The sequence below is a fragment of the Chiloscyllium plagiosum genome, chromosome 10 (genome assembly GCF_004010195.1).
Source record: "Chiloscyllium plagiosum isolate BGI_BamShark_2017 chromosome 10, ASM401019v2, whole genome shotgun sequence".
In the NCBI taxonomy this organism is placed as follows: domain Eukaryota; kingdom Metazoa; phylum Chordata; class Chondrichthyes; order Orectolobiformes; family Hemiscylliidae; genus Chiloscyllium; species Chiloscyllium plagiosum.
In genome coordinates, this window is record NC_057719.1 from 61,035,261 (window position 1) to 61,059,032 (window position 23,772).

Below are 23,772 nucleotides of genomic sequence, written 5' to 3' on the forward strand. Positions count from 1 at the left end.
GTTGTTAGCCACAAATTTAGAAATTGTCATTTTCATTCCAAAGTCTAAAAAATTGATTCAAATTGAACAATATTGGTCACAGCACTGATCCTTGTGGAGTTCAGTTTTCACCTTTTGCCACTCTGGATAGTTACTTTTTAGCCCACACTTTTTGCTTGGAAAAGATTCAACTCCCGCATTTAATCCACCAGACTTTACCCAAACCTACTTGGCTGTCATTTTGTATTATCTTCCTTCTCCACACAGACCAATATAAAAGATTGCAAGCAACATGCCTAATTTCTGCTCAATTTGGACCATCCAATGTGGAAGGATGGAGGCAGCATTCTAATGCTTGGTTCAGTTGGGATAACTGATCGGTTGCATAATACAATTGGAAAGAAAAATATAAGGAGCAGATATGCATGCTCTAGTTAGATAACTGCCAGGCTCGTGTTTCTAATGGGGAAGGAGGCATGGCAGGTCCAATAATCTTGCATGTGATGGAGAACCCTTGTTTCAGTTCAGATGCAGGGTATTTGGTTCTCATTGCTCTCTTGATCATCCATTGTCCATCCACCACCTGTTTGACATTATGAGGTCTCAGCCACGTTTTTCATCAGCATTTTCTATCTTTACTTTTGTTAATTAAAGCATGTTCATACAAGCTTTCTTCTCTTCCACTTTTAAAAGAAAACAGAAATTTACCTTTGAAAGACAAGAAATCATGAAAGGATTGCATAATTTCTTGAAAATACATCTCTGATTTGTATGGCACCTCCACATCATGATCTGTATGAGAGTATTATAATGGAATATGTACTCTTTAGTGTACTATTCTGAGTTTGATAACTTTAAGCATTGTTTAGTACTTCAAATTCCAGAAGGAATCTAATCTAATCTAAGTACCATACCTAAGTTTAAGTTTATACACAGGACAAAAAATCTAAGCCTCAAAAAATTCTTACTGTGTATTTCACACAATACATTGACAACTAAAACAAAATTCATCTCTTACATTTCTAACATATATTTTGGTAAAAACAAAAAGATCTTAAATATTCACAACATAAAGAAACATACTACCATGAAGGCTGATGCACAAATAGTATACTGGAAAATTCCACCAATATATACAAATGTAAACGTTGAGAGTAACTATTTGGAATTTTATAGTTGATGTCAAAAAGCTTTCGACAAAGGTTGAGATATTAGGAAAAACTGATGATTGCAAAAGAACTAAACATAAAGCAAACATACTTCTGTAACGAGAGACCACCATATTTACAGTTGTAGTACAGTAGTAGGAAGTCAGTTCTACTGTTCTAATCTGAAATAATTTTCTTACCTTTCACAGATGTGTTAGGTGGGGGACCCTCCATTCTCAAATTCCAGGGGGGGTCACCTAGATTTGCAAAGTCCCTCATTTTCAAGTAACTAATGGTGAGGCGAATTATTGATGCTTTATCTAATTGGCTTGTGATGGCTGCAGGGAGAGGCAATAATTTTGCCAACTCATAGAACTCAAAGTTTTCTTTTCCACGGCGTGATCGAGCAGCATCTCGAGATTTCTCCTTTCGCAAGGCTTGTAAACTACAAGAAAAAAAATAGTTCAGTGCAGCAGTAGTAAAATTAAAATTTGAATAGTTTTATAATTGTTAAAAAGTGTACATTTAGGCCAAATGCAAATTAAACAGTTTGTTCAGTATTGTTCCCATTGATCACTAAACCTTTTCATAACTAAGAGATATTCTATGAATATAGTTTACATTTTGAAATTGTTCGAGGAAACAAAATTATTTTCAGATAAAGTAAGATGCAAAACGAGGTGTCAAGGCTAAGGTACATTGCTGCTTCAATAAAATATGAGACATTAGGATATAGATTTGCTTTCATAATTCCAGTAGCAGCAACTTGCTAATCCCAATCCTATTACGATGCACTCAGTTGAAAGTTTGGTCTTTGCCACAGGAAAATTGAAGAACAAGAGAAATTCAAATAGTTCTGCTTTACAATATTTTCAGTTACCTTTAGAAAAATGCATGACATGGGGAATTCAAAGAAATTTAAAGCAAATTGAAAAGAGAATGGTTTCACTTTGAAAGAAACACTTGAACTGACATATAGCATTCAATATCGGTGTAGCAAAATAATTTATACATTGTGATAAACTTTTCTATTCGGATCCCTTTTTCGTGCTAAGCAAGCCAGTGACCGACGACTGATTATAATTTTGGGACAGCTAGTTCCAAGAGTTGCCAGGTAGCAATATCTAATTTTGCCAAGCAAAAGGGAAGGAGCTCATGACAAGGTTTACAATTGGTCACTCAAATCAGTCAAGAGTTCAAAGGCTGGGAGTAAAGATGAGCAAGACTCCATTCCAGGAGTATTATAGCTAGCTGCACTTCACAATTAACCTTTCCAGCCTTCATGAAAATAAATGTCTTTAACAGCTTGTTAAGAGTTTGTGCAGAAGAATTGCAGGGGTATGTAGTGTCGTATTATTGCAACACAATTATGTTCATTATAGACCTGTAAAGATTTAATTTCAGAATTTTCTTTCTGTGTTGCTGGGAGAAGAATCAAAGATAAAGAATATTAATGTTGTTTTGAAAAATGCTATCATTGTAAGATAACTAGATAAAAAATAAAATAGACTAGGTGCTGAAGAAAGCATTTAGCATGCTTGCTGTCATTGTTCAAACCTTTGAAAATAGGAATTGGAACGTCATGATGAGGTTGTACAGGATGTTGGTGAGGCCTATTCTGGAGTACTGTGTGCAATTATAGTTGTCCTGCTAAAGGAAAGACACTATTAAATTGGAAAGGATGCAGAAAAGATTTAGCAGAATGTTGCCCAAAAAGAGGGCTTGAGTTATTAAAATAGACTGAGACTTGGAATGTAGAAGGTTGAGGGGTGACCTTATCAAAGTTTATAAGATCATGAGGGACATAGATAAGGTGAATAGCAATGGTCTTCTCCTTAGAATGGGGGAGTTCAAAACAAGGGAGCATATTTTTAAGGTGAGAGGAGAAAGATTTAAAAAGGACATGAGGAGCAACTTTTGTGAAATGAACTGCCAGAGAAAGTGATGGATGCAAGTACAGTTACAACATATAAAAGATAGTTTGATAAGTGAATGAATAGGATAGGTTTGGAGGGATATGGGCCAAACACAGGCAGTGTGTCTAGTTTAATTTGGGAACATGGTCGGTGTAAACTAGTTGGAATGAAAGGTCTATTTCCATGCCGTATGACTCCATTACTCTAATTCTGTCTGGCAGTCTCAACAGAAAATCAAGCAGTAGGATGGCTCTGTGCTATTGGAATTCAGGAATAGGTACTAGGAATTGGTAGACAACTAAGGGTAAAGAATCAGGTTTGAAAAGCCATTCTAAGAGTTTCAAAAATTGTCAGATAACTGTTGAAGGAAGCTGTGAGACGCTTGGAAAAATCCTCAGAGCATTAATACAGTTGTAAAACTGAAAGTGGCATTTAAAAACTTTTACAAAATATTTGGTGGATGGAGTTAAGCAAAATCAGAGCTCAAGGAACAGCAGTGTTAGCTTAGTGAAGATAGTTATTGGTGAAAAGCCAGAGTTATGCTTGTGAATGCATACTGGAATGCAGTTTTAGAGGCCAAGTGAACATAGACTCAAGAAAGGAGGGTGGACAGTAAGAACCAAAGCATTTATTGACGTAGTCCACGATGTAGCTTCTTTTGAGAGGGAGATTCAAATTCAGAATGCAGAAGTGAAATATTGTGATCCCTTGTGATGTTAAAAGAGATTTGATGGCTCACTGTGGTATTAAGATCTGATGGGGTAGGGTAACTAATGAGAAGAAATCAATGGGCTCTGTCTTGATCACATTTGTTATTTGATGTATGCTATGAGTGTTCAATCACAGTCTATCACCCATACTTACCATCTTAATTCTGCATGCTATGAAGTATTTGTCCAAATATCATCGATTGTATCACTGTTTAAACATTGTGCAGGATAATTTTTTGTAGTTCAGAACTGTTGGTGCTTTGTTCTCTTATTGTCCATTGGATATCACACTTTGCTTTAAAAATAAAAGTTACTAGTCCCTGGCCAGACTGTAACATAACGATTGTGGTTTGATCTGAGATCATTGTGTAATTTGGGAGCTTGTCTGGGATTTGAAATCCCTAGTCAAATATGAGTGCTAGAACTTGATAAGGTTAACATTTATAAGATTTTCACAGTGAATTTTACTATACATATTGAAAATGAAGTAGCTTTTTCAGCTGCTACAACTTTTCTGGAAAGAGGTTTTTATTCCTGAGTGATTTGCAAGTTTAACCATGGCTAGGCTAACAGCATTAGAAGAAATTTGGAATTGGAAATAAAAGCAACAGCTAAGAAATCAAAATTAGTTGAGGTTATAACATAACATGTAGATTTGAAAGAAGAGAGTTTGTGGTCTAAAGAAACTGGCCCAGTCAAATAATAGGATAGAGAATAAAAATAATGTTAGAAAATCAGTTTGTATTCACTTGCATTCAACAAATGATTTAAATATAAATTACTTAAAGTTTAACAGTAAACCAGTATGGTTAATAGGAATTCTTAAGGAGTCTTTAGAAATAATAGCACCAATGAAGGAAATAGGTCTTAAAATTGTGATAATGGTGTACTACCAGGAAATAGCATTATAACAACATTTATAAAGAAATTATTTATAATTTAACAACAGCTCACAGTCAGGCGAACTTTCCTCTTGGATACACAATTTTTCACTAGAAACAAGTGTCATTGAGCTAGTAATCCAGTATCTCAGATGTTCAGGGAACATCGGTTCAAGTCTTACCATGCAGATGGTGAAACTTGATGTCAACAAAAAAAATTTGTAATGAAAAGCTAGCCTGATGGCAATCATGTAACCACTGTTAACTGTTACAAAATCTCATCTAGTTCTCTAATGTCCTACAGAGTAAGAACTTTTCTGTCCTAGAAAGAAATGTTGACGCTTTATTTAAATATCTTCTGGCTCTTTGTGAAAGATAAAACTAAATTTTCCGTTTTAATCACCCTTAATCAGTGATGGGCAAGAAACACTAGCCTAGCAACATTCATGTTACATGAATGAATCAAAAAACTCTTTACCTTATGCCAATAAAATGCTGCACAATTATCAGAGCAGATGAGATAGCCAAAGCTGTCAATCAAACATATTTTTCCTTTGGGATGAGGCTGATTTAGTAGACTAATGGATTTCTGGGCTCTCAGCTAAGAATGCATAATGATTCCTGGGGGTGGAGAGGTATATTCTACCATGTTGACATGGGAAGGACCATTTGAACTTACCTTTTAAATTTACTAGGAGTCCTTGAATAGCCACCCTAATTTCCTGAAGGTTTCAGAGACCTAGGATGTACTTATCTCTGTTATGGTGCTGGTCATGTCAGGAATGCAGGGTGTGGGCTCATGACCTGAACCAGTCTGCAAATTTAAAAAAATATTCCCCCGACTGAAGCACATGAGAATGGGATCAGGAATCCCAGAATTGGGAGTCAAAACTCATCCCCCACTCCCCTCAAACAACACCATTCAAACCACCACCACCACTGTCATTTTTAAAGAACTCCCAACTCATCCTGAATCAGTGAAAAACCAGTCCAGTACTTCAGAAATCTAAGGGACAATTTCATCTGTCCTTTTTCTCTGCAACTATGTTTACACTTTATAATTTAGACTTTTTATTTGATTTGCAAAAGTTGGGAAATTAAAGGAGAAAATTAAGCTTCTTTTTTCTTTCACAAAGAGACACTGAAACTATTTAAATGAAGTCTCAAATCTTTACTGTATAACGTATTTAAATGAATAAAGCTGAAATAATCATCCTTTTTACTGAATATATTAAAAGCTTAAATAGACATTATTATACAGTATGTTATAAATAAATGCATCAATCATGTACATGTTACTACCTAGTCATAACTTTTAATCTTTTCCAAATAGGAAACATTTGAAGTAAAATGCTTCGGAAATTTCAGGACTCTTTTACTTCTTTTCACGAGAAATATCAGTAAAGAAATCTATCGCAGTAGTCATGCATTATGTAGAACGTACTTTTTTGCTCAGATGTAAATTTGCTCTAGATCACTGACAATGATGCAAACAATAGGTAGAATATTATTGTTGATTAGCCACACAAATATAGATTACAATGTGCTGTATTTGTTATGATCCATGTAGAGGACAATAACTTTTTAAAATCATGGGACATGAGTGTTGCCAGATAGGTCAGCATTTATTGCGCATCCCTGGCCCCAGTGAAGAGTCAACCACTATGGGTCTGGAGTTGCATATCAGCCAGACCAGGTAAAGATGGCAGTTTCCTTCCCTAAAGGACATTAGTGAATGAGATGTTTCTTTTCCTGACAATCAGCAATGGTTTCATAGTCATTGTTTGATTAAAATTTCTAGATTTTTATTGAATTCAACTTACACTATCTGGCATAGCAAGATTCAAACCCAGGTCTCCAGAACATTTCTGGATCTCTGGGTTGATACCCATTGCCTCCCCAGTTTGAATTTCCTGTATTAAACTGAAAGGATCAAAAGGAATTTAAGAAATTTCTGTAAAAACAAACAAAAGACATCATTGTCTAAACATCATCCAATAAGCAACTTGAATTCTAAATGGCACAATAAATCCCCTACATAACATTTAAAATGACTGAAAACTCCTCTCCATGATTATATCGTATTCTGACCTTGAAGTGGATTCTTCATTCTCCAAGAATCAGTCCAAAACAAATTTCAACTCCCAATGGCTTGCTTTCCTTTTCAACTAGATAAATTTTAACTTCTAATCACCAAACTCACATTCAAGTTAATGGTTACCTGACGATTACTCTCGAGGCAAATCTTCCAGACTCATGAGAATCTTCAGAAACTTCAATCAGAGCACAAGCTCACATCCGCATTCAGTGAATTAAAAAACAGAGACTGATTGGCTCAATCGCACTCACTCTCTTTCTCAGATGTTTCCGAAGGCTGACCAATCAATGAAGTTTGGGATGTTTCAATAAACCTATAACCTGATTCGACAATAGCTTGTTCTGGATACTTACCCTCTCGGTGCCCATCTCCACAGTAACTTAAATTCACAAAGGTCTAGCATCTAGATAGAAATAAGTTGCTATCCTGTAGGCCCCAACTTCATTCTCCCTCCATTCTATTCACTGTATGGATGAGCCATGAGGGTGGGTGGGTGTCATGAGAACCACAGTGCAGGTGTAGTCTTAAGAAGGTTGAAGGCCAGAGAGTTAAACAGCTTCTAAAAAACAACAGGAATAAAATTTCAAAGAACAGAGCGCAGGCCTTTCGAACAGCCCAGCTCCAAACGCACTGACCCCTATAACTACCAATTATCTGCTTCCAGATTTGGCGGGCTGGATTCTGTCCAACTCATACCTCCTGTAGTAAAAAGATGGGACTAAAAGGAATCTTGAAGCCAAGATGGGTGAGCCAAGTCAGATTATTTCTCAGTTTGAAACTTAGTAGCAGAAATTGAGGCCTAACTGTCTCCCAACATTAGCACACTCATTATTTAGAGATCTGAACATCTTGCACCTTCTTCCCAGTAAATCAATCTCGACCTTATTGTTGCTATAGCAAACAGACTACCCAAGCATGTCATGAAGCTGAATTCAGAATAGATCATACAACTCCCTTCACTATTCCATTTTATCTTAAATTAAACTGCTAATCTCAAACACACCAAACTAAGAAGCTTGATATTTGTAAGAGGACAGAAGTGTCTGCTGCTGGAGGCACTGAGCCTGGAGAAGAGAGAACTTAATTAGGCAGGATGAACCACTATTTAAAAAAGGTGATAAGTACAAGCCAGGGAACTATGGACCAATGAGCCTGACGTTTGTGGTGGCAAGTTATTGGTGGGATTCCTGAGGGACAGGATTTACATGTATTTGGAAAGGCAAGGACTGATTAGGAATAGTCAATATGGTTTTGTGCATGGGAAATCATGTCTCACGAACTTGATTGAGTTTTTTGAAGTAACAAAGAGGATTGATGAGGGCTAAGCGGAGGATGTGATCTTCATGGACTTCAGTATAACATTCGACAAGGTTCCCCATGGGAAACTAGTTAGCAAGGTTAGCTCTCATGGAATACAGGGAGAACTAGCCATTTAGATACAGAAGGTACAAGACAGAGGGTGGTGGTGGAGAATTGTTTTTCAAACTGGAGGCCTGTTACTAATGGAGCGTCACAAGGATCACTGCTTGTCATTTACACAAATGATTTGGATGTGAACAAAGGAGGTACAGTTTGCAGATGACACCAGAATTGAAAGTATAGTGGACAGTGAAAAAGGTTACCTCAGGATCTTCATCAGATGGGCCAATGGGCTGAGGAGTGGCAGATGAAGTTTAAATTAGATAAATGCGAGGTGTTGCATGGTGGGAAAGCAAATCAGAGCAGGACTTATATACTTAATGGTAAAGTCCTGGGGAGTGTTGCTGAACAAACAAACCTTGGAGTGCAGGTTCATAGCTTCTTTAAAGTGGAGTCGCAGGTAGATAGGATAGTGAAGAAGGCATTTGGTATGCTTACTTTTATTGGTCAGAGTATTGAGTACAGGAGTTGGGAGGTCATGTTGCAGCTGTACAGGCTGTTGGTTAGGCTACTTTTGGAATATTGCGTGAAAATCTGGTCTGCTTCCTATCAGAATGATATTGTGAAACTTGAAAGGGTTCAGAGAATATTTACAAGGATGTTACCAGGGTTGGAGGATTTGAGCTATAGGGAGAGGTTGATCAGGCTGGGGCTGTTCTCCCTGGAGCTGAGGGGTGACCTTATAGAGGTTTATAAAATCATGAGGGGCATGGAGAGGATAAATAGAAAAACTTTTTTCCCTGGGGTGGGCCAGTCCAGAACTAGAGGACATAGAGTCATAGAGATGTACAGCACAGAAACAGACCCTTCGGTCTAACTTGTCCATGCTGACCAGATATCCTAACCCAATCTAGTCCGGCCCATATCCCTCCAAACACTTCCTATTCATATACTCATTCATATGACTTTTAAATGTTTAATTGTACCAGCCTCAACCACTTCCTCTAGCAGCTCATTCCACACACGCACCACCCTTAGGTCTCTTTTATATCTTTCCCCTCTCACCCTAAACTTCTGCCCTCTTACCTTTCCTGGAATTAACCCATCTATGTGACTATATCTGAAACTTTTTTCCCTTCCTGTAACTGCCTTCCATCACACCCCCTTGCTCTTGTAAATTCCTCACTGCCCCAAACTGTCGCTCCAACTGATTCATTTGATCTGACAGGATTTGCAACCAATGGCAGTAACACGTAAACTCTCCCTAAACTCCCATATCTGACAAGAAGATTATATCACTCTACTAAGGGCCATTTCTGCTCCTTCCAATCTGCAGACCCAGAAAATAGCACCATTTTATTCCTCTACAAAACACTGCTCCTGGCTAACTTAATACTTATGGCTTATATTTTTAAGTTTAATCAAGAGATATATCTTAATAAAACATATAATCAAGAAAGAACCCACTCTACTCACTCCTGTAGACTTAGAGCAAGGCCATACTTAAAACTATTTACTTATCTGTTTCTGTGCTGTGACCTCTCTCAAACAGGTTCCTCCAAGATCAGTTGTGAATTTCACTCTTTATTAATTTTTCCAGATACACTCTGATCTCCAGCAATACATGAATTCAACAGCAAAGGCAGTAACTGCGCAGGTTCACTGCTGTGTCAGTTCACAGTGAAGGGTGAGAGAGGAAAGATATAAAAAATCCTAAGGGGCAACTTTTTCACACAGAAGGTGGTGTGTGTATGGAATGAGCTGCCAGAAGAAGTGGTGGAGGCTGGCTCAAATGCAACATTTAAAAGGCACCTGGATGGGTATATGAATGGGAAGAGTTTGGAGGGGTATGGGTTGGGTGCTGGCAAATGGGATTAGATTAGGTTGGGATATCTGGTTGGTCTAGACGAGTTGGACTAAAGAGTTTGTTGAAAAATGTGGTGCTGGAAAAACACAGCAGGCCAGGCAGCATCCGAGGAGCAGGAGAATGAAGAAGGGCTTATGCCTGAAACGTCGATTCTCCTGCTCCTCGGATGCTGCCTGGCCTGCTGTGTTTTTCCAGCACCACATTTTTCAACTCTGGTCTCCAACATCTGCAATCCTCACTTTCTCCTAAAGAGTTTGTTTCCATGCTGTACATCTCTCTGACTCAATGACTCTATGGTAGTGGTGAACCAGAAACTTGCCATCTTTCTGTTTGCATCCAAATTAAATTGTGGCCCAAACTGCACCTTCCCACCACTTTGCTAATTGAGGACCTTAGTCAATTCGTGACCAACTAAAGACCTACTCCTGCCTGGGTTGCAATTATTTCAGTACCACACAGGACAGGAAAGAATCAAACTATCTGACTGGGTAACCAGTGCAATCAAATTGTCAGATGCAGCGGAAGGGGTCCCTCAACTTGCATTTATTGGTTCAAGATCAAGGACTGGATATAGGAAATGGTGGAGATAGAGATACCCCTTCCTCACTTCTTTTCAACCCCCTGTAGCATCCCCCTCTCCATGACTCCATGACTTCCTTAAAACAAAGACTCTTCATAAAGTTGTACCTAACAACCATTATGACCTCCTCCGCAGCACTGCAAGGGTCTGGAGCTGTGGCTTCTGTTTTACTAGTGGCTTTTGATGTCTGAGGTTTTCTCATCTTGAGTCTTAGACTGATCACCGGCAACCAACTGGCTGGCGGATTGACAGAAGATTTGCTAACTTCCACAGGCTTCCCTCCTCCAACCTTTCTGGGTTTTAGACTTAGCCTAAAAACAGAAAGATAACACCCATGATAACCATTAAATAACAGGACAGCCTTCATTTTAGATGTCTACCAATCTGTTTGTGTTCTGTCTACTACAAAACATGAATTAATATATGGTAAGCAGAAAAAGAACTATGTTACATTAAAATTATTTACATCGTAAAGGATAAATAGCTGCATTGGTTTTCAGATAAAGCAATTTTAGATAGTCAAAGTTCTGAAATCACTTGGTTCAACTCAATACCACAAATTACTGTCCTTTTTAGTAATTTTAAAATCAATATAATTTCCTTACATTTTTTCAGAATTGATAAGATGTATCTTTTATCAATGTTTCCAATCATACATTAAATGGAATCATAAAGATACTACTAATATTAGCATAGGAAACAAAATCCTTAAATAATTGGAATAGACATCAGTGCCTTAAAGTACACTTTGAGTATAGAAAACAGCAGCTGGGAGTTTTCCACGTCTTAAACTGCTCGCAATGGAAAACAGTCACTAAATCAAGATTTTGATGGAGACAGCCCTTAATTAGCTTGAAGACAGGTTTCTTGCCATATTAAAGATGGTGGGTAGGATTTCATATCTCAAGGGCCAATTAGGTATTTTCCAGCTGTAAAGAAAACAGCCAGTTGTGTTAGAGGGAAGTCTCTAGAAGAGAACTTCAACATGGAGTTGGACAAATATGTAAGTAAGAAACAGATTCAGCAGCCAGGTCATCAATACAGAGGAGAATCCAGCGATTGAGTAGGCTTTAACTGCTAATGCAATTAACTAGTTGTGGATGGGGTGCGGAGTGTCCATAGGCATCAATGGTCTGCCTCCCGGCTGCTGAATTTCTGCCCACATTGTTCCGAGAAATGAGATTCCCATTGGAAAATTCCAATTGATCTCTTTTCAGTGCCCTTTTCAGGAGCAAGAGTCAATACCTTAAGGGCCTTTCAGGAATTTGCATGATGGAGAGAGAATGAGTTATCAGAGTAACTATTATTTCATAGGACAGCTTTGCAAATAGCTCAGACTGTAATTGTCAGGTTCCCAATCAAGCCACTCTCATAGCACCTGGAACTGTAGAAATCTCAATGTATATATCAAACAGTGAAATTAGGTTCACGGTCAACAGTACTGGAGAACTTCCAGCTGATCTTTTCATTAATCTTTGTTCACGATGCAAATTTGATGCTGAAGTAGTCCATCAAAGCTAATGGCTACCTTGATCAGATCATTTCTCACTGTATATCATGCAAACTCATGAAAAGCTTGACTTTAGTTTTGAAAAGTGCCTCGTCTCCTGAGGAAAGTCATCTCCAAAGTTTGAACAACAGATGAACCTAGCTATTTTGCGCTACTACAATGCAATGGCAACAGAATATTCACCATATTATTTAAACAAGATTTGACAGTTAACTGTCAATCATCATTACTTGATGCATTTTCCATGGCAATGCCTTTACCAATCAGACACTGCTTGCCAACCAATCAGCAATCTTCTCTATCAATCTCAATAAGTGATAGTTTTCCCCCTTGAGTTAGTGCTCTTGCAAATTGACCTGAAGTCGAGACAAAAAGTTTTGACAAAATGTTTTTTTATCAGTTATAGTTAAGTTCTATAGTTCTAAATATTATGACTTTTGATTCACATTCAAGTATCAAGCTCTTGTTGCAGATTGTTCCAAAATGCATGAGCAAAATGCACTAACAACTTTGATGTATAAACAAGGCTTCGGGAATCTGAAGCACAAGGGGATTAGAAGTCTTAGTTCGAGATTCTCTTAAGGTTAACATGCAGATTCAGTTGGCATTCAGGAGGCAAATGCAGTATTCGCATTCATTTCAAGAGGGCAAGAACACAAGAGAAGTATAACTGAGGCTGTATAACGATTCAGTCAGATTGCATTTGGAATATTGTGAGCAGTTTTAAGCCCCGTATATATAAGGAATAATGATCTGGCCTTGGAGGGATGCAAAAGAAATTCATAAGTATGACCTGGGGTGAAGGGCTTGTCATTAGGAAGAACTGTTGAAGACTCTGGATCTGTACTCAATGGAGTTTAGAAGATGAAAGGAGATCCGATTGAAACTTATAGAATATAGAATGAGAGGCCTGGATCAAGTGGACATGAAGATATATCCACTAGTTGGAGACACTAGGACCTGAGGGCACAGATTGAGAGTGAAGGGAATATCCTTTAGAACTACAGTGAGGATGAATTTCGTTTGCTAGAGAGTTGTGAATCCATGGGACTCACTGCCACAGAAGGCTATGGAGGCCAAGTCATCAAGTGTATTTAAGACAGAGATAGATATGTTCTTGACCAGGCCAGGGGCTTAAAGGTAACGGGGAGAAAGCAGGAGAATGAGATCAAGAAATATCATCCATGATCAAATAGTGGTGCAGATTTAATGGGTTGAATAGCCTAATTCTGCTCCTATATCTTGTGGTTTTATGTTTATCCTTTATAATGTACGTTGGGTGGCACACTATGGCACAAGGGCAAACTGTAATTTCTTTCATGTACTCAAATTAGATTTGGTTGAAATTAAATGAGTTTTGACCTTTATTCTTCATTGGGGTTAAACAATTTGACAATATAAACAGTTGCTATTTTGATGGTATTCATCTTCAAGAGAACGTCTAGCCACTACAAACAAAAAAAGTATCTTTTTTTTGTAATAAGTTAAAACACTGTAAGGGAAAAACAACATCTGGATCTTATATGCAAAATTTAAATATACCAGTACAGCCAATCATTCGTCAATTGAACTTAAGAGAACAAAACAAAATTAACAGCTAAAGTGGCTGAAAATCCTGTAAACTATCACTTCAGGATGGCATAAGTACTTTCATCAATGGAAAAATACCTCGACAGAACATACATCATTTTTGATTCGCACTCGCTCTCTTGAAGCAATCAACAACATAATCACAAAAAAGCCTAAATACCAAGGCAAGTCAATTACTTTTGTGGCTCTGTCCATGTTGCAGCAAAATAGTTAATTTTCTGGGACCTACCATTCCATTTTTCAATAATTCTATTTTAAGAGTATTAATCCAACAAACATGTTTCTGAAGACAATGCTGTCACTTTATAACATCACGATTAAATCAGTAGACAGGAGTCTCGACCAAGCTTGAAAATATTGCTCTCTTTTACTTCATTCTTTGTTCTGTCCAAACCTCGCCTGGCTCATCTCATCATTAACACAAAAAACTGGCAGTCATAATCCAATTCCACTAAAAACGTATTTTCTTTCCCACTTCCCAAACACAATGAAATAGTAAAATGGTTCCCTTTTTTCAAGCACTGGTTCCCTCCCTATCAAACAAGTCACAATCACAATCTTCTCTTCTGAAAACATCCAGGCTGTTCTTGCAAACTGTTACCTCATCTCCAAGGTCTTGAACATAGTTACTTCCCAAATGCCTGCTCACCTGTCTCCCAATACTGTGTTTAAATCACTCTAAGCAGGTTTCTGCCTTTGGTTCAGCAATCAGCCAAAACCAAATTCATAAATGATTTCTTATGCAAGTGTCCCACAACACACACTCTCTTTGTCCTCTCTGTAGATTTCAGCTTGATTAAACACACCACCCTCCCAAATTGGATTTTTAATGTTTTTTTTAAATCAACCTGCTCAGAGATGTTATTACACACCTCTGTGGCATGTGGGACTTGACCCACAATACACTGATCAGAAATTTAGATAGTATTAATCAAATTGTTCAGAGTTTTTATTACACATTTCTGGAGCTTGCCGGACTTAAACCTTGGCTTCCTGTTCAGGAACATTGCTACTGTGCCAAAATAGACTTTAGACAGAATTTTATTTTAAAGAAAGATTGCTTTATTCTGCATGGTCAATCCCAGAAATATTTATGATCCTGTTCGCTCTTTCTGTCACTTCAACTGGGGCTATAACCAAGAATTTCACAAGCACTGACCTTGAGTTAATTAACATTTCACTGCTTACCAGTACAAGATGCTGCCAGGTTTTCTGATAATTTTCTAGCAATGCTACTATATGAAGTAAGTTATAGATAGTTTCTAATCAACTTGTTCAGAGATGTAACTACACAACTCTGGGAGTAGGTGGGACATGAATCCAGACCTCCAGATTCAAAGACAAAAATAGAAATTGCTCGAAAAGCACTGCAAGTCTGGCAGCATCTCCTGTTTCAGAGGTAACTACTGTGCTACAAAACCGCTTGGGCAGAATTTGAATTGTAAAGGTTAATTGGATTCAAGGGCAGTGGGTTAAATATCCCGAAATTGGATGTCACTTAAGTATTACTTTAAATTACGCCATTGCTTAAAGAATGCATCATTTCAATTAGATAGAGTCAAAGAGTCATAGAGTCATACAGGATAGAAACAGACCCTTTGGTCCAAATAGTCAACACTAACCATGTTCCCAAACTAAACTAGTCCCGTTTTTAGGAATAGAATCAGTCTGAACATTGGGCCACAGACAGCCTCACATAAGGTACTTCACGCCTTCAATGCATTATCTGAGCCGACATGACACCTATTGCTAAAGTTCACTTGAGAATGTAACTTTAAAAAAACATTCTGGAATTTACATATGAATGAACTGAAACCAACATGGTCATTCTAAAATATGAGAGACTTAACAAAAAATCCTGGTCTTTTTCAATATATGATTTCAGTTACATCACACTATAAACCTTTGCTATAAATTCTGTGTCTTATGATATTATACTCTACAACCACCTAATGGAGCAGCTCTCCAAACACGAGTGCTTCCAAATAAACCTGTTGGACTATAACCTGTGTTTTGTGATATTTAACTTTGTACACCCTAGTCCAACGTTAGCACCTCCAAATCATAAACTAGTCCCACCAGCCCATATCCCTTTAAACCTTTCCTATTCATGAACGTATCCAAATGTCTTTTGAACGTTGTAATTGTACCTGCAACCACCGCTTTCTCTGGCAATTAACTCCACACACAAATCATTCTCTGTGTAAAAAAATGTTGCACCTCATGTCCTTTTTAAAATCTTTCTCCTCTCATCTTAAAAAATGCGCCCTAGTTTTGAAATACCCCCACCTGAGAGAAAAGTCTCTTGCCATTTTCATCTTATCTATGTCCCTCATGATTTTATAAACCTCATTAAGGTCATCCCTCAACCCCTCTGCTCCAGTGAAAAAAGTCCCAGCCTTTCCAGTCTATTTCTATATCTCAAATTCTCCATTGGAGGCAACAGTCTGATAAATCTTTTCTAAATCATCTTCAGTTTAATAATGTTCTTCCTCTAACAGAGTGGCCAGAAATGCATACAGTACTCCAGAACAGGCTTCACCAATGTCCTGTACAGCCTCAACACGACATTCCAACTCCTATACTCAAAGATCCGAGGGACGAAAGCAAACAAGCTAAACATCTTCTTAAGGACCCCGTTTATCTGTGACACAAATTTCAAAGAATTATGTACCTGAATCCCTTGGTGTCTCTGTTCCACACCACTACCCCAGGGCCTTACCATTAATTGTTAAGTCCTGTCCTTTTTTTGTATTACCAAAATGCAATACCTCACATTAATGCAAATTAAACTCCATCTGCCACTCCTCAGCCCATTGACCCAAATCAGCCACTCTTCAGTCCAATGACACAAAACTTAAGGATATTTTTCCTTGTGTGCAGCTAAATGGAGTCAGTTTACTGGAGATTATTGAGATTTTGTCTCTAAGGGCAAAGTATTCCCTTCTTCCACAAGCAAAACAAATTAACACATTAATAATTTGAAAGAAACTGGAGTAGTTCAATTGTTCGTGGTGTATGATGATAAAATTTTTATTCTAGGAGATTTGAAGAAAGAAAATTGTAGCGATTGGAACCAGATTAACCTCATTGAATATTAGGTCATCGATTGGGGTTATTAACCTGGGATAATCAAGAAAGCCCTGGCTGACCAATATAACTAGGAGATTTAGAATCTCCTCAGTTTAGGGGACTGATTCTGTTAAAAAAAAGAAACAATATATATAACCAGGGGATTTAGAATCTCCTCAGTTTAGGGGACTGACTCTGTGCTGGCTGGTCCATGGTCAGTGTATTCCTGCTGACACAAGTGGTCTCTGTGCTTTTAGGAGAAGAGTTCCTTTTTCTTTCCCCTTGTTCAGGGAAGATATTTGTTCCTTTGATTTATTTTATTGTGTTTGTGTTTTTTTGTTAAGAATTATATATACATATATATATAATATAAAACCAGGAGATTTAGAATCTCCTCAGTTTAGGAGATTGATTCTGTGCTGGCTGGGCCACAGTCAGTGTGTTACTGCTGCTGTTCGTTTTTGCTTTTTCTGGGGGGATATCTGATTCCTGAACTGGCTGAATTATATGGTCAGTTTGCTAACAGGCATTCCGTTTTTTTTATTTCCCCAATACTACCGCTTATTTTTCCCCATCACCCATGTTAAGTGTGTGCAGGTGTCAGACACAGTGAAGAACAAATGTGCAAATCTTTATTTATATTCCACGACCAGAAAGAAAGCAAACACCAGAGTGGCCAGTAACAAGCAGTGCCCTTCTCATCAAAAGGCATTGCTACATGATCAAAAAGTGAAGGGGAGGGCAGGGATTAAATCAAAATAGAGTTGGAAGAAGAAATAAAACACTCCACTCGCTGCAGTGCCCACCTCACCTGAAAACTTTGAGGGTGTTGGTAGACACCTCATGTTCCTTCTCCAGCAACACCCGGACACGGACAGGGAAGAGGGGCAAGCAATCAGTCATAACGACCCCTTCCACAGCCCGCTGCTTGGACCTGTTTATGGCCAGTTTGGCCAGGCCCAGGAGCAGACCTCCAAGGAGGTCCTCTGACGTACCCTCCTTCCTCCGCACCGGGTGCCCAAAGATCAGGAGCGTGAGACTGAAGTGCAACCAAAAGCAGAGGAGAAGATTTTCCGGAAAACTAAAAATGGAGTGCAAACACCCACATCCCATATACATGGTCCATGGACTCCACAGCACCATAGAACAAGCAGTTGGGCTGGGAGTCCGTGAACCACCACAATCTGCAATTGCAGAAGACTGCTGCGTGTAGCACCCTCCACCCCAGATCCCTGAGCGAAAGGGGAAGGACTCCTGCGTAGAGAGCCCTCCACTGGGGATCACCACTGCATGGCGGCAAATGGGCATGCCTTTTCATTGAGGACTGACTTTTAAACTTTCTGATTTAAACAGTCAATGTGTTACAGGTGTAACTCAGTTCTCATTAGGGAACTATTGTTCACTGGTTGGTTACAGCCTGTGTGTTACTCTTTTCTCCTTTATTTTAAGAAAATGACTATGCTGATTTTGTGGCAGGGCTTAGCCCTTGCACTCTGGCTTTTTTGAAATGTGTCTTCACTTTTTTGGCATTTGGACTGAGCCCTTGTGAGAAATTATATCTTTCCAGATGAGCTGGCTTTATATGGGTAGGAGAAAGTGAGGACTGCAGATGCTGGAGATCAGAGCTGAAAATGTGTTGCTGGAAAAGCGTAATAGGTCAGGCAGCATCCAAGGAGCAGGAGAATCGACGTTTTGGGCATGAGCCCTTCTTTATATGGGTAGGCCTGGCCCTTTGTGGGTGACTAGGTCTCTGTAAAGACTGAACACGTGTGTGTGCTGGGAGGTGAGCAATTGCTGCATCGTGGAGTGGACCAAACTCCTGTAAGCTAACTGCACCTTTACAATGTACAGTATTCCTGTGAGTGGGCCTGGTCCTTTGGATAGACCAGATCTCTGAAGACTGAACACCTGCGTGTGCGGTATGGACTCTGCCTTCGGGAGTGGATTCTGCCTTTGGGACTGGATCAAACCCCTGTGAGTTAACTGCAGCTTCATAATGTACTGTGTTCCTGAGAGTGGGCCTGGTTCTCTCTGGAAAGGCCAGGCCTGTGTGGACACTGAACACCTGCGTGTGTGCTCGGAGGTGAGCATTTGTTACACTGTGGAGTTTGGGTTTGGACTCTGTCTTAGTACTGGAAACTGGTTGTATGATATTGTCCTGAAAGCTGGGCAGTTTGCTACAAACAAAGATCTATTTGAGGTTTGGTGGTTGTTTAAAGGCAAGAAGTGGCGGTGTGGGGAAGGTCTTGGTGAGGTGCTAATCCACATTGATAATGTGTTCCAGGCTGTGAAGAACATGGCGCAGTTTTTCGGCTCCTGGGAAGTACTGGACAACTAAGGGTACTCTGTTGGTTATAGCTCATGTCTGTCTCCTGAGGAGGTTATTTCGATTTCTCACTGTGGCACATCGGAACTGGTGGTCGATGAGTTGAGTATCGTACCCTGTTCTTATGAGGGCATCCTTGAGTACTTCCAGGTGCCCATCATGTTCCTCCTCATCTGAACAGATCCTGTGTCTGCGTAGGGCTTGTCCATAGAGGGTGGCTGTTTTAATATGTTTTGGGTGGAAGCTGGAGAAGTGTAGCACTATGAGCTTATGTGTGGGTTTGCAGTAGAGCAAGGTGCTGAGGTGTCCATCCTTGATAGAGATGCATGTGTCCAAGGATGAGACAGATAGTAGAGAGCAAAAGAGAAAATGCTGGAAAATCTCAGCAGGTCTGGCAGCATCTGTAAGGAGAGAAAAGAGCTGATGTTTTGAGTCTAACTGACCCTTTGTCAAAGTCCTTTGACAAAGGGTCAGTCAGACTCGAAACGTCAGCACTTTTCTCTCCTTACAGATGCTGCCAGACCTGCTGAGATTTTCCAGCATTTTCTCTTTTGGTTTCAGATTCCAGCATCCGCAGTAATTTGCTTTTATCCAGATAGTAGAGAGGTCTGTCTGTTAAGTTTGATGGTGGGATGAAACTCGTTGACATCACTGTGTAGTTTTTCAGTGACTCCTCGACTTGGGTCCAGAGGAAGAAAATGTCATCGATGTACCTGGTGTATAGTGTTGGTTGGAAGTCCTGCGTAGAGACGATGTCTTGTTCGAACTTGTGCATGAAAATGTTGGCATATTGGGGTGAAATTTGGTCCCCATGGCTGTTCCATGTGTCTGGATGAAGAACTGGTTGTCAAAGGTGAAAATGTTGAGGTTGAGGATAAAGCGGATGAGTTGCAAGACAGTGATCGCAGATTGGCAGTTGTTGTTGTTGAGTACTGAGGCTATCGCCACGATGCTGTCATCATGGGGGATGCTGGTGTAGCGTACTGAAATGTCCACTGTGACGAGAAATATTCCCAGTTCTATTGGTCTGTGGATGCTGAGTTTCTGTAAGAAATCTGTTGTGTCGGAACAAAAGCTGGGGGTCCCCTGTACAATAGGTTTCAAGCTGTCTTCGACATAGCCTGAGCGGTTCTCACACGGGGTCCCAGTGCCTGATATGATGAGACGTTGTGATGCATTGGCCTTGTGTATCTTCGGAAGGCAGTAGAAATCGCCTATGCAGGATGAGGGCGCATAGAGAATTCTGAAGGATTGGATCTAAAGTCCTGATCGATGTTTTTAGTTCACAGATGTGCTCTTTGGTTGGATCAGTCGGTAGTTGCCTGGAGTGTTCCTGATTGTTCAGTTGTTGGTACACTTCCTTGCAGTAATCTGTTCTATTCTGAATGACAATCGCTTCTCCTTTATCTGCTGGTTTGATGACAATGTTGTGATTGGTTTTGAGAGCATGGATGGCTTTGCGTTCTGATCAGGTGCTGTTTTGCTCTGCCTTGTGGGTGTGGCTGATGATTCTGACATATTATATATTTCCTGACAGTTTGAGCAAACTCGTGTGCGCGCGCACACACACACACACACACGTTTGTGGGGTGAATTTGTACTCAAAGAATTACATTTTATTTTGCTCAAAAATTACATGAATCCATGTAAGATTCTGTAAACTTGCTTTTTTTTAGATTTGAATCAGTCTGAACATTGTGGTACAGACAGTCTCACAGAGGGCACCTCACACCTTAAATGCATCATCTGGGCCGACATAACACCAATTGTTAAAGTTCACTTCAGAATGTAACTTTAAAAAAGTTTTGCGATTTACATATGAAAGAACTGAAATCAACATGTTCATTCTAAAAGATGACAGACTTAACAAGCAATTCAGGTCTTTTTCAATATATAATTTCAGTTACATCACACTGTAAACTTTTGCTATAGATTCTGTGTCTTACAATCTTATACTCTACAACATGATGAAGGAGCAGCACTCCGAAAGCTAGTGCTTCCAAATAAACCTGTTGGACTATAACCTGGTGTTGTGTGATTTTTAACTTTGTCTGTGTTTGTTACTGTTATCTTTCTGATATCTGAAAGTGGGATTTGAGGTTTGTCCTCCTCTCCCTGAAAACTAGTTGAACGATGGGGTTTGGGGTTTGGCTTTGCTGCCCTTTCCCCTGTATTTAGTGGTGAACTACTGCTTTCTGTTTATTGCTAACTGTTTGATGTACTGTTGAATAAAATTTAGAAAAAAACAGAAGATTTAGAATCTCCTCAGTTTAGGGGACTGACTCTGTGCTGGTTGGGCTATAGTCAGTGTGTACTGGTAACAGGACAATCAGGAAAGCCCCAGCTGACCAATATAACCAGGAGATTTAGAATCTCCATAGTTTAGAGGACTGACAAAAAAAAACCAGGAGATCAATAACCAGCTCATGGGAAAGTGGCATGGCGTAGTCCGGTCAGAATACGGGCAACTGGTAACTGGGCAGGTCGATGTCCAGTCTGAAGGAAAGCAGGCCTGGGGAAGGTTGTTCAGTCCGCAGGGTGGCCAGAGACCGGAAGGCTGATGACTGTCCTGTAGGAAGGCTCGCCAAAGACAGTCTAATCAATATGTGGTGCGGATGGGTGTCAGGTTGCTTTTTATAAATATATTGGATCTGTGTTCTATGCACTGTGTCTCATTTGATTGCAATGTCTTGTCTGTGTTTGTTACTGTTATCTTTGTAATGAATGGAAGTGGGAATTGCGGTTTGTCCTCATCCCCCTGAAAACTAGTTGAATGGTGGGGTTTGGAGTTTGGCTTTGCTGCCTTTGCTGCCACTGGACATAGTGGTTGTTTTGTGAACTGCTGCTTTCTGTTTATTGTTAACTCTCTTTTGTACTGTTGAATTGAATTGAATTGAATTTAATCAAATTGAATTTATTGTCATATGTACCAAGGCACAGTGAAAAGCTTTGTCCTGCAAGCAATACAGGCAGATCACATAGTTAAATAGCATACATGAGTAAATAATAGGTAAACAGCGGCAAAACAAAACACAGGTACAGACGAATGCTAAACGTTTGTGAGTCCATTCAGTATTCTAACAACAGTCAGGTAGAAACTGTTTCGAAAGCGGCTGCTGCTTGTGTTCAGGCTTCTGTACCTTCTCCCCAATGGTAGAGGTTGTAGAAAAGCATTGCCAGGGTGAGATGGATCTTTGAGAATGCTTGCGGCCTTTCTGTTTAACAAAATAAAAAAAATAACCAGGATCAACAACCAGCTCGGAGGAAAGCTGCCCAGGGTAGTCCGGACAGTACGCGGGGTGACTGGGAGCTGGGTGGTCGATGACCAGCCTGGAGGAAAGCAGGCCTGGAAAGGGTCAGTCAGTAGGCAGGACAGCCAGAGAGTGGAAGGCTGAAGGCTGTCCTGCAGGAAGGCTAACCAAGGATGGTCTGATCAGTATGTGGTGTGGACTGGTTTTTTTTTAAGCTATATTAGGTCTGTGTTCTATGCACTATTTCTCATTTGATTGCACTGTCTTGTCTGTGTTTGTTATTGATATCTTTGCAATGACTGAAATTGGGATTTGAGTCATCTCCCTGAAAACTGGTTGAATTGTGAGGCTTGGCTTTGCTGCCATTTCCTCTGTATATAGTGTTTTTTTTGTGAACTGCTTTCTGTTTACTGATAACTATATTTTGTACTGTTCAATAAAATAAAAAATATATATAACCAGAAATTTAGAATCTCCTCAATTTAGGGGGCTGACTCTATGCTGGCTGGGCCACAGACAGTGTGTTACTGCTGCTGTTGGTTTTTGCTTTTTTTTCGGGACAACTGATTCCTAAACTGGCTGGTTTACAGCCAGTTTTGTTAACTGGTGTTCCTTTTCTACTGATTTCTAAACTGTCTGATTTACACAATCAATGTGTTTCCAGTGTAATTCAGCCGTCATTTGAGAACTGTTGTTTCATTGGCTGGGTACATCCTGTGTGTTACTCGTTTACTTTGAGAAAAGGACTATGTTGCTTTTGTGGCAGGGCTTAACCTTGCACTCTGGTTTTCTTTTGAATGTGTCTTCACTTTTTTGGTATTTGGACTGAGCCCCTGTGAGAAAATACATTATTCCAGATGAGCTGCTCCAATGGGTAGGCCTGGCCCTTTGTGGCTGAATAGGCTTCTGTAAAGACTGAACACCTGTGTCTGTGCTGGGAGGTGAGCAATTGCTGCATCTTGGAATGGACTCTGCCCTCGGTTGTGGACTTTGTTTTTGGCAATCTCTGCAGATTGGAGTGGACTCTAATTCTGACAATGCACTTTGTATGCTGGAGTGGACTCTGTTCCTGGGAGTGGATTCTACATTTTGAAGAGAACTGTTTATAGTAATGGACTCTGTACTACAAGGGACTCTGTTTGTTCATAATTGACTCTGTCTTGTTTCTTGTTGGGTTTATCACCTGCACTGTCTCATATCCCTGGGGTCTGGCAGGCCTTACTGTAATCTGGAAGGCTCATAGGTCATCCTGAAAGCTGTCACCCTGAGAGCCGGAAGGTGGGTAGGCCGTCCTGTGAACCTGAAGATGGGTAGTCTGTCCCAAAAGCCAGATGGTGGGTAGTCCACCCCAATGGCGGTTGCCCAGAGAGCCGGCAGATGGGTGGGCCATTCTAAACGTTGTCGTCCCGAGAAGGGGCGAAAAGGACGGGCTGTCTAGAGGTGGTTGGAAGGTGTGTCAGTGGCCGAAAGCCAGAAGATGCGTAC

The 23,772-nt window shown here is 39.8% G+C and overlaps 1 protein-coding gene across 5 annotated transcripts in view; it reads right to left on the reverse strand.

The window, feature by feature from the left end:
- Positions 1-23,772, reverse strand: part of LOC122553698 (neuronal PAS domain-containing protein 3) — a 1,311,564-nt gene that overhangs the window by 974,303 nt on the left and 313,489 nt on the right. For all 5 annotated transcript variants that reach the window (XM_043697886.1, XM_043697885.1, XM_043697888.1 and 2 more), the window contains one exon: positions 1,328-1,572. In XM_043697886.1, the coding sequence (XP_043553821.1) occupies positions 1,328-1,572 (245 nt within the window). The remainder of the gene's footprint in view (positions 1-1,327; positions 1,573-23,772) is intronic.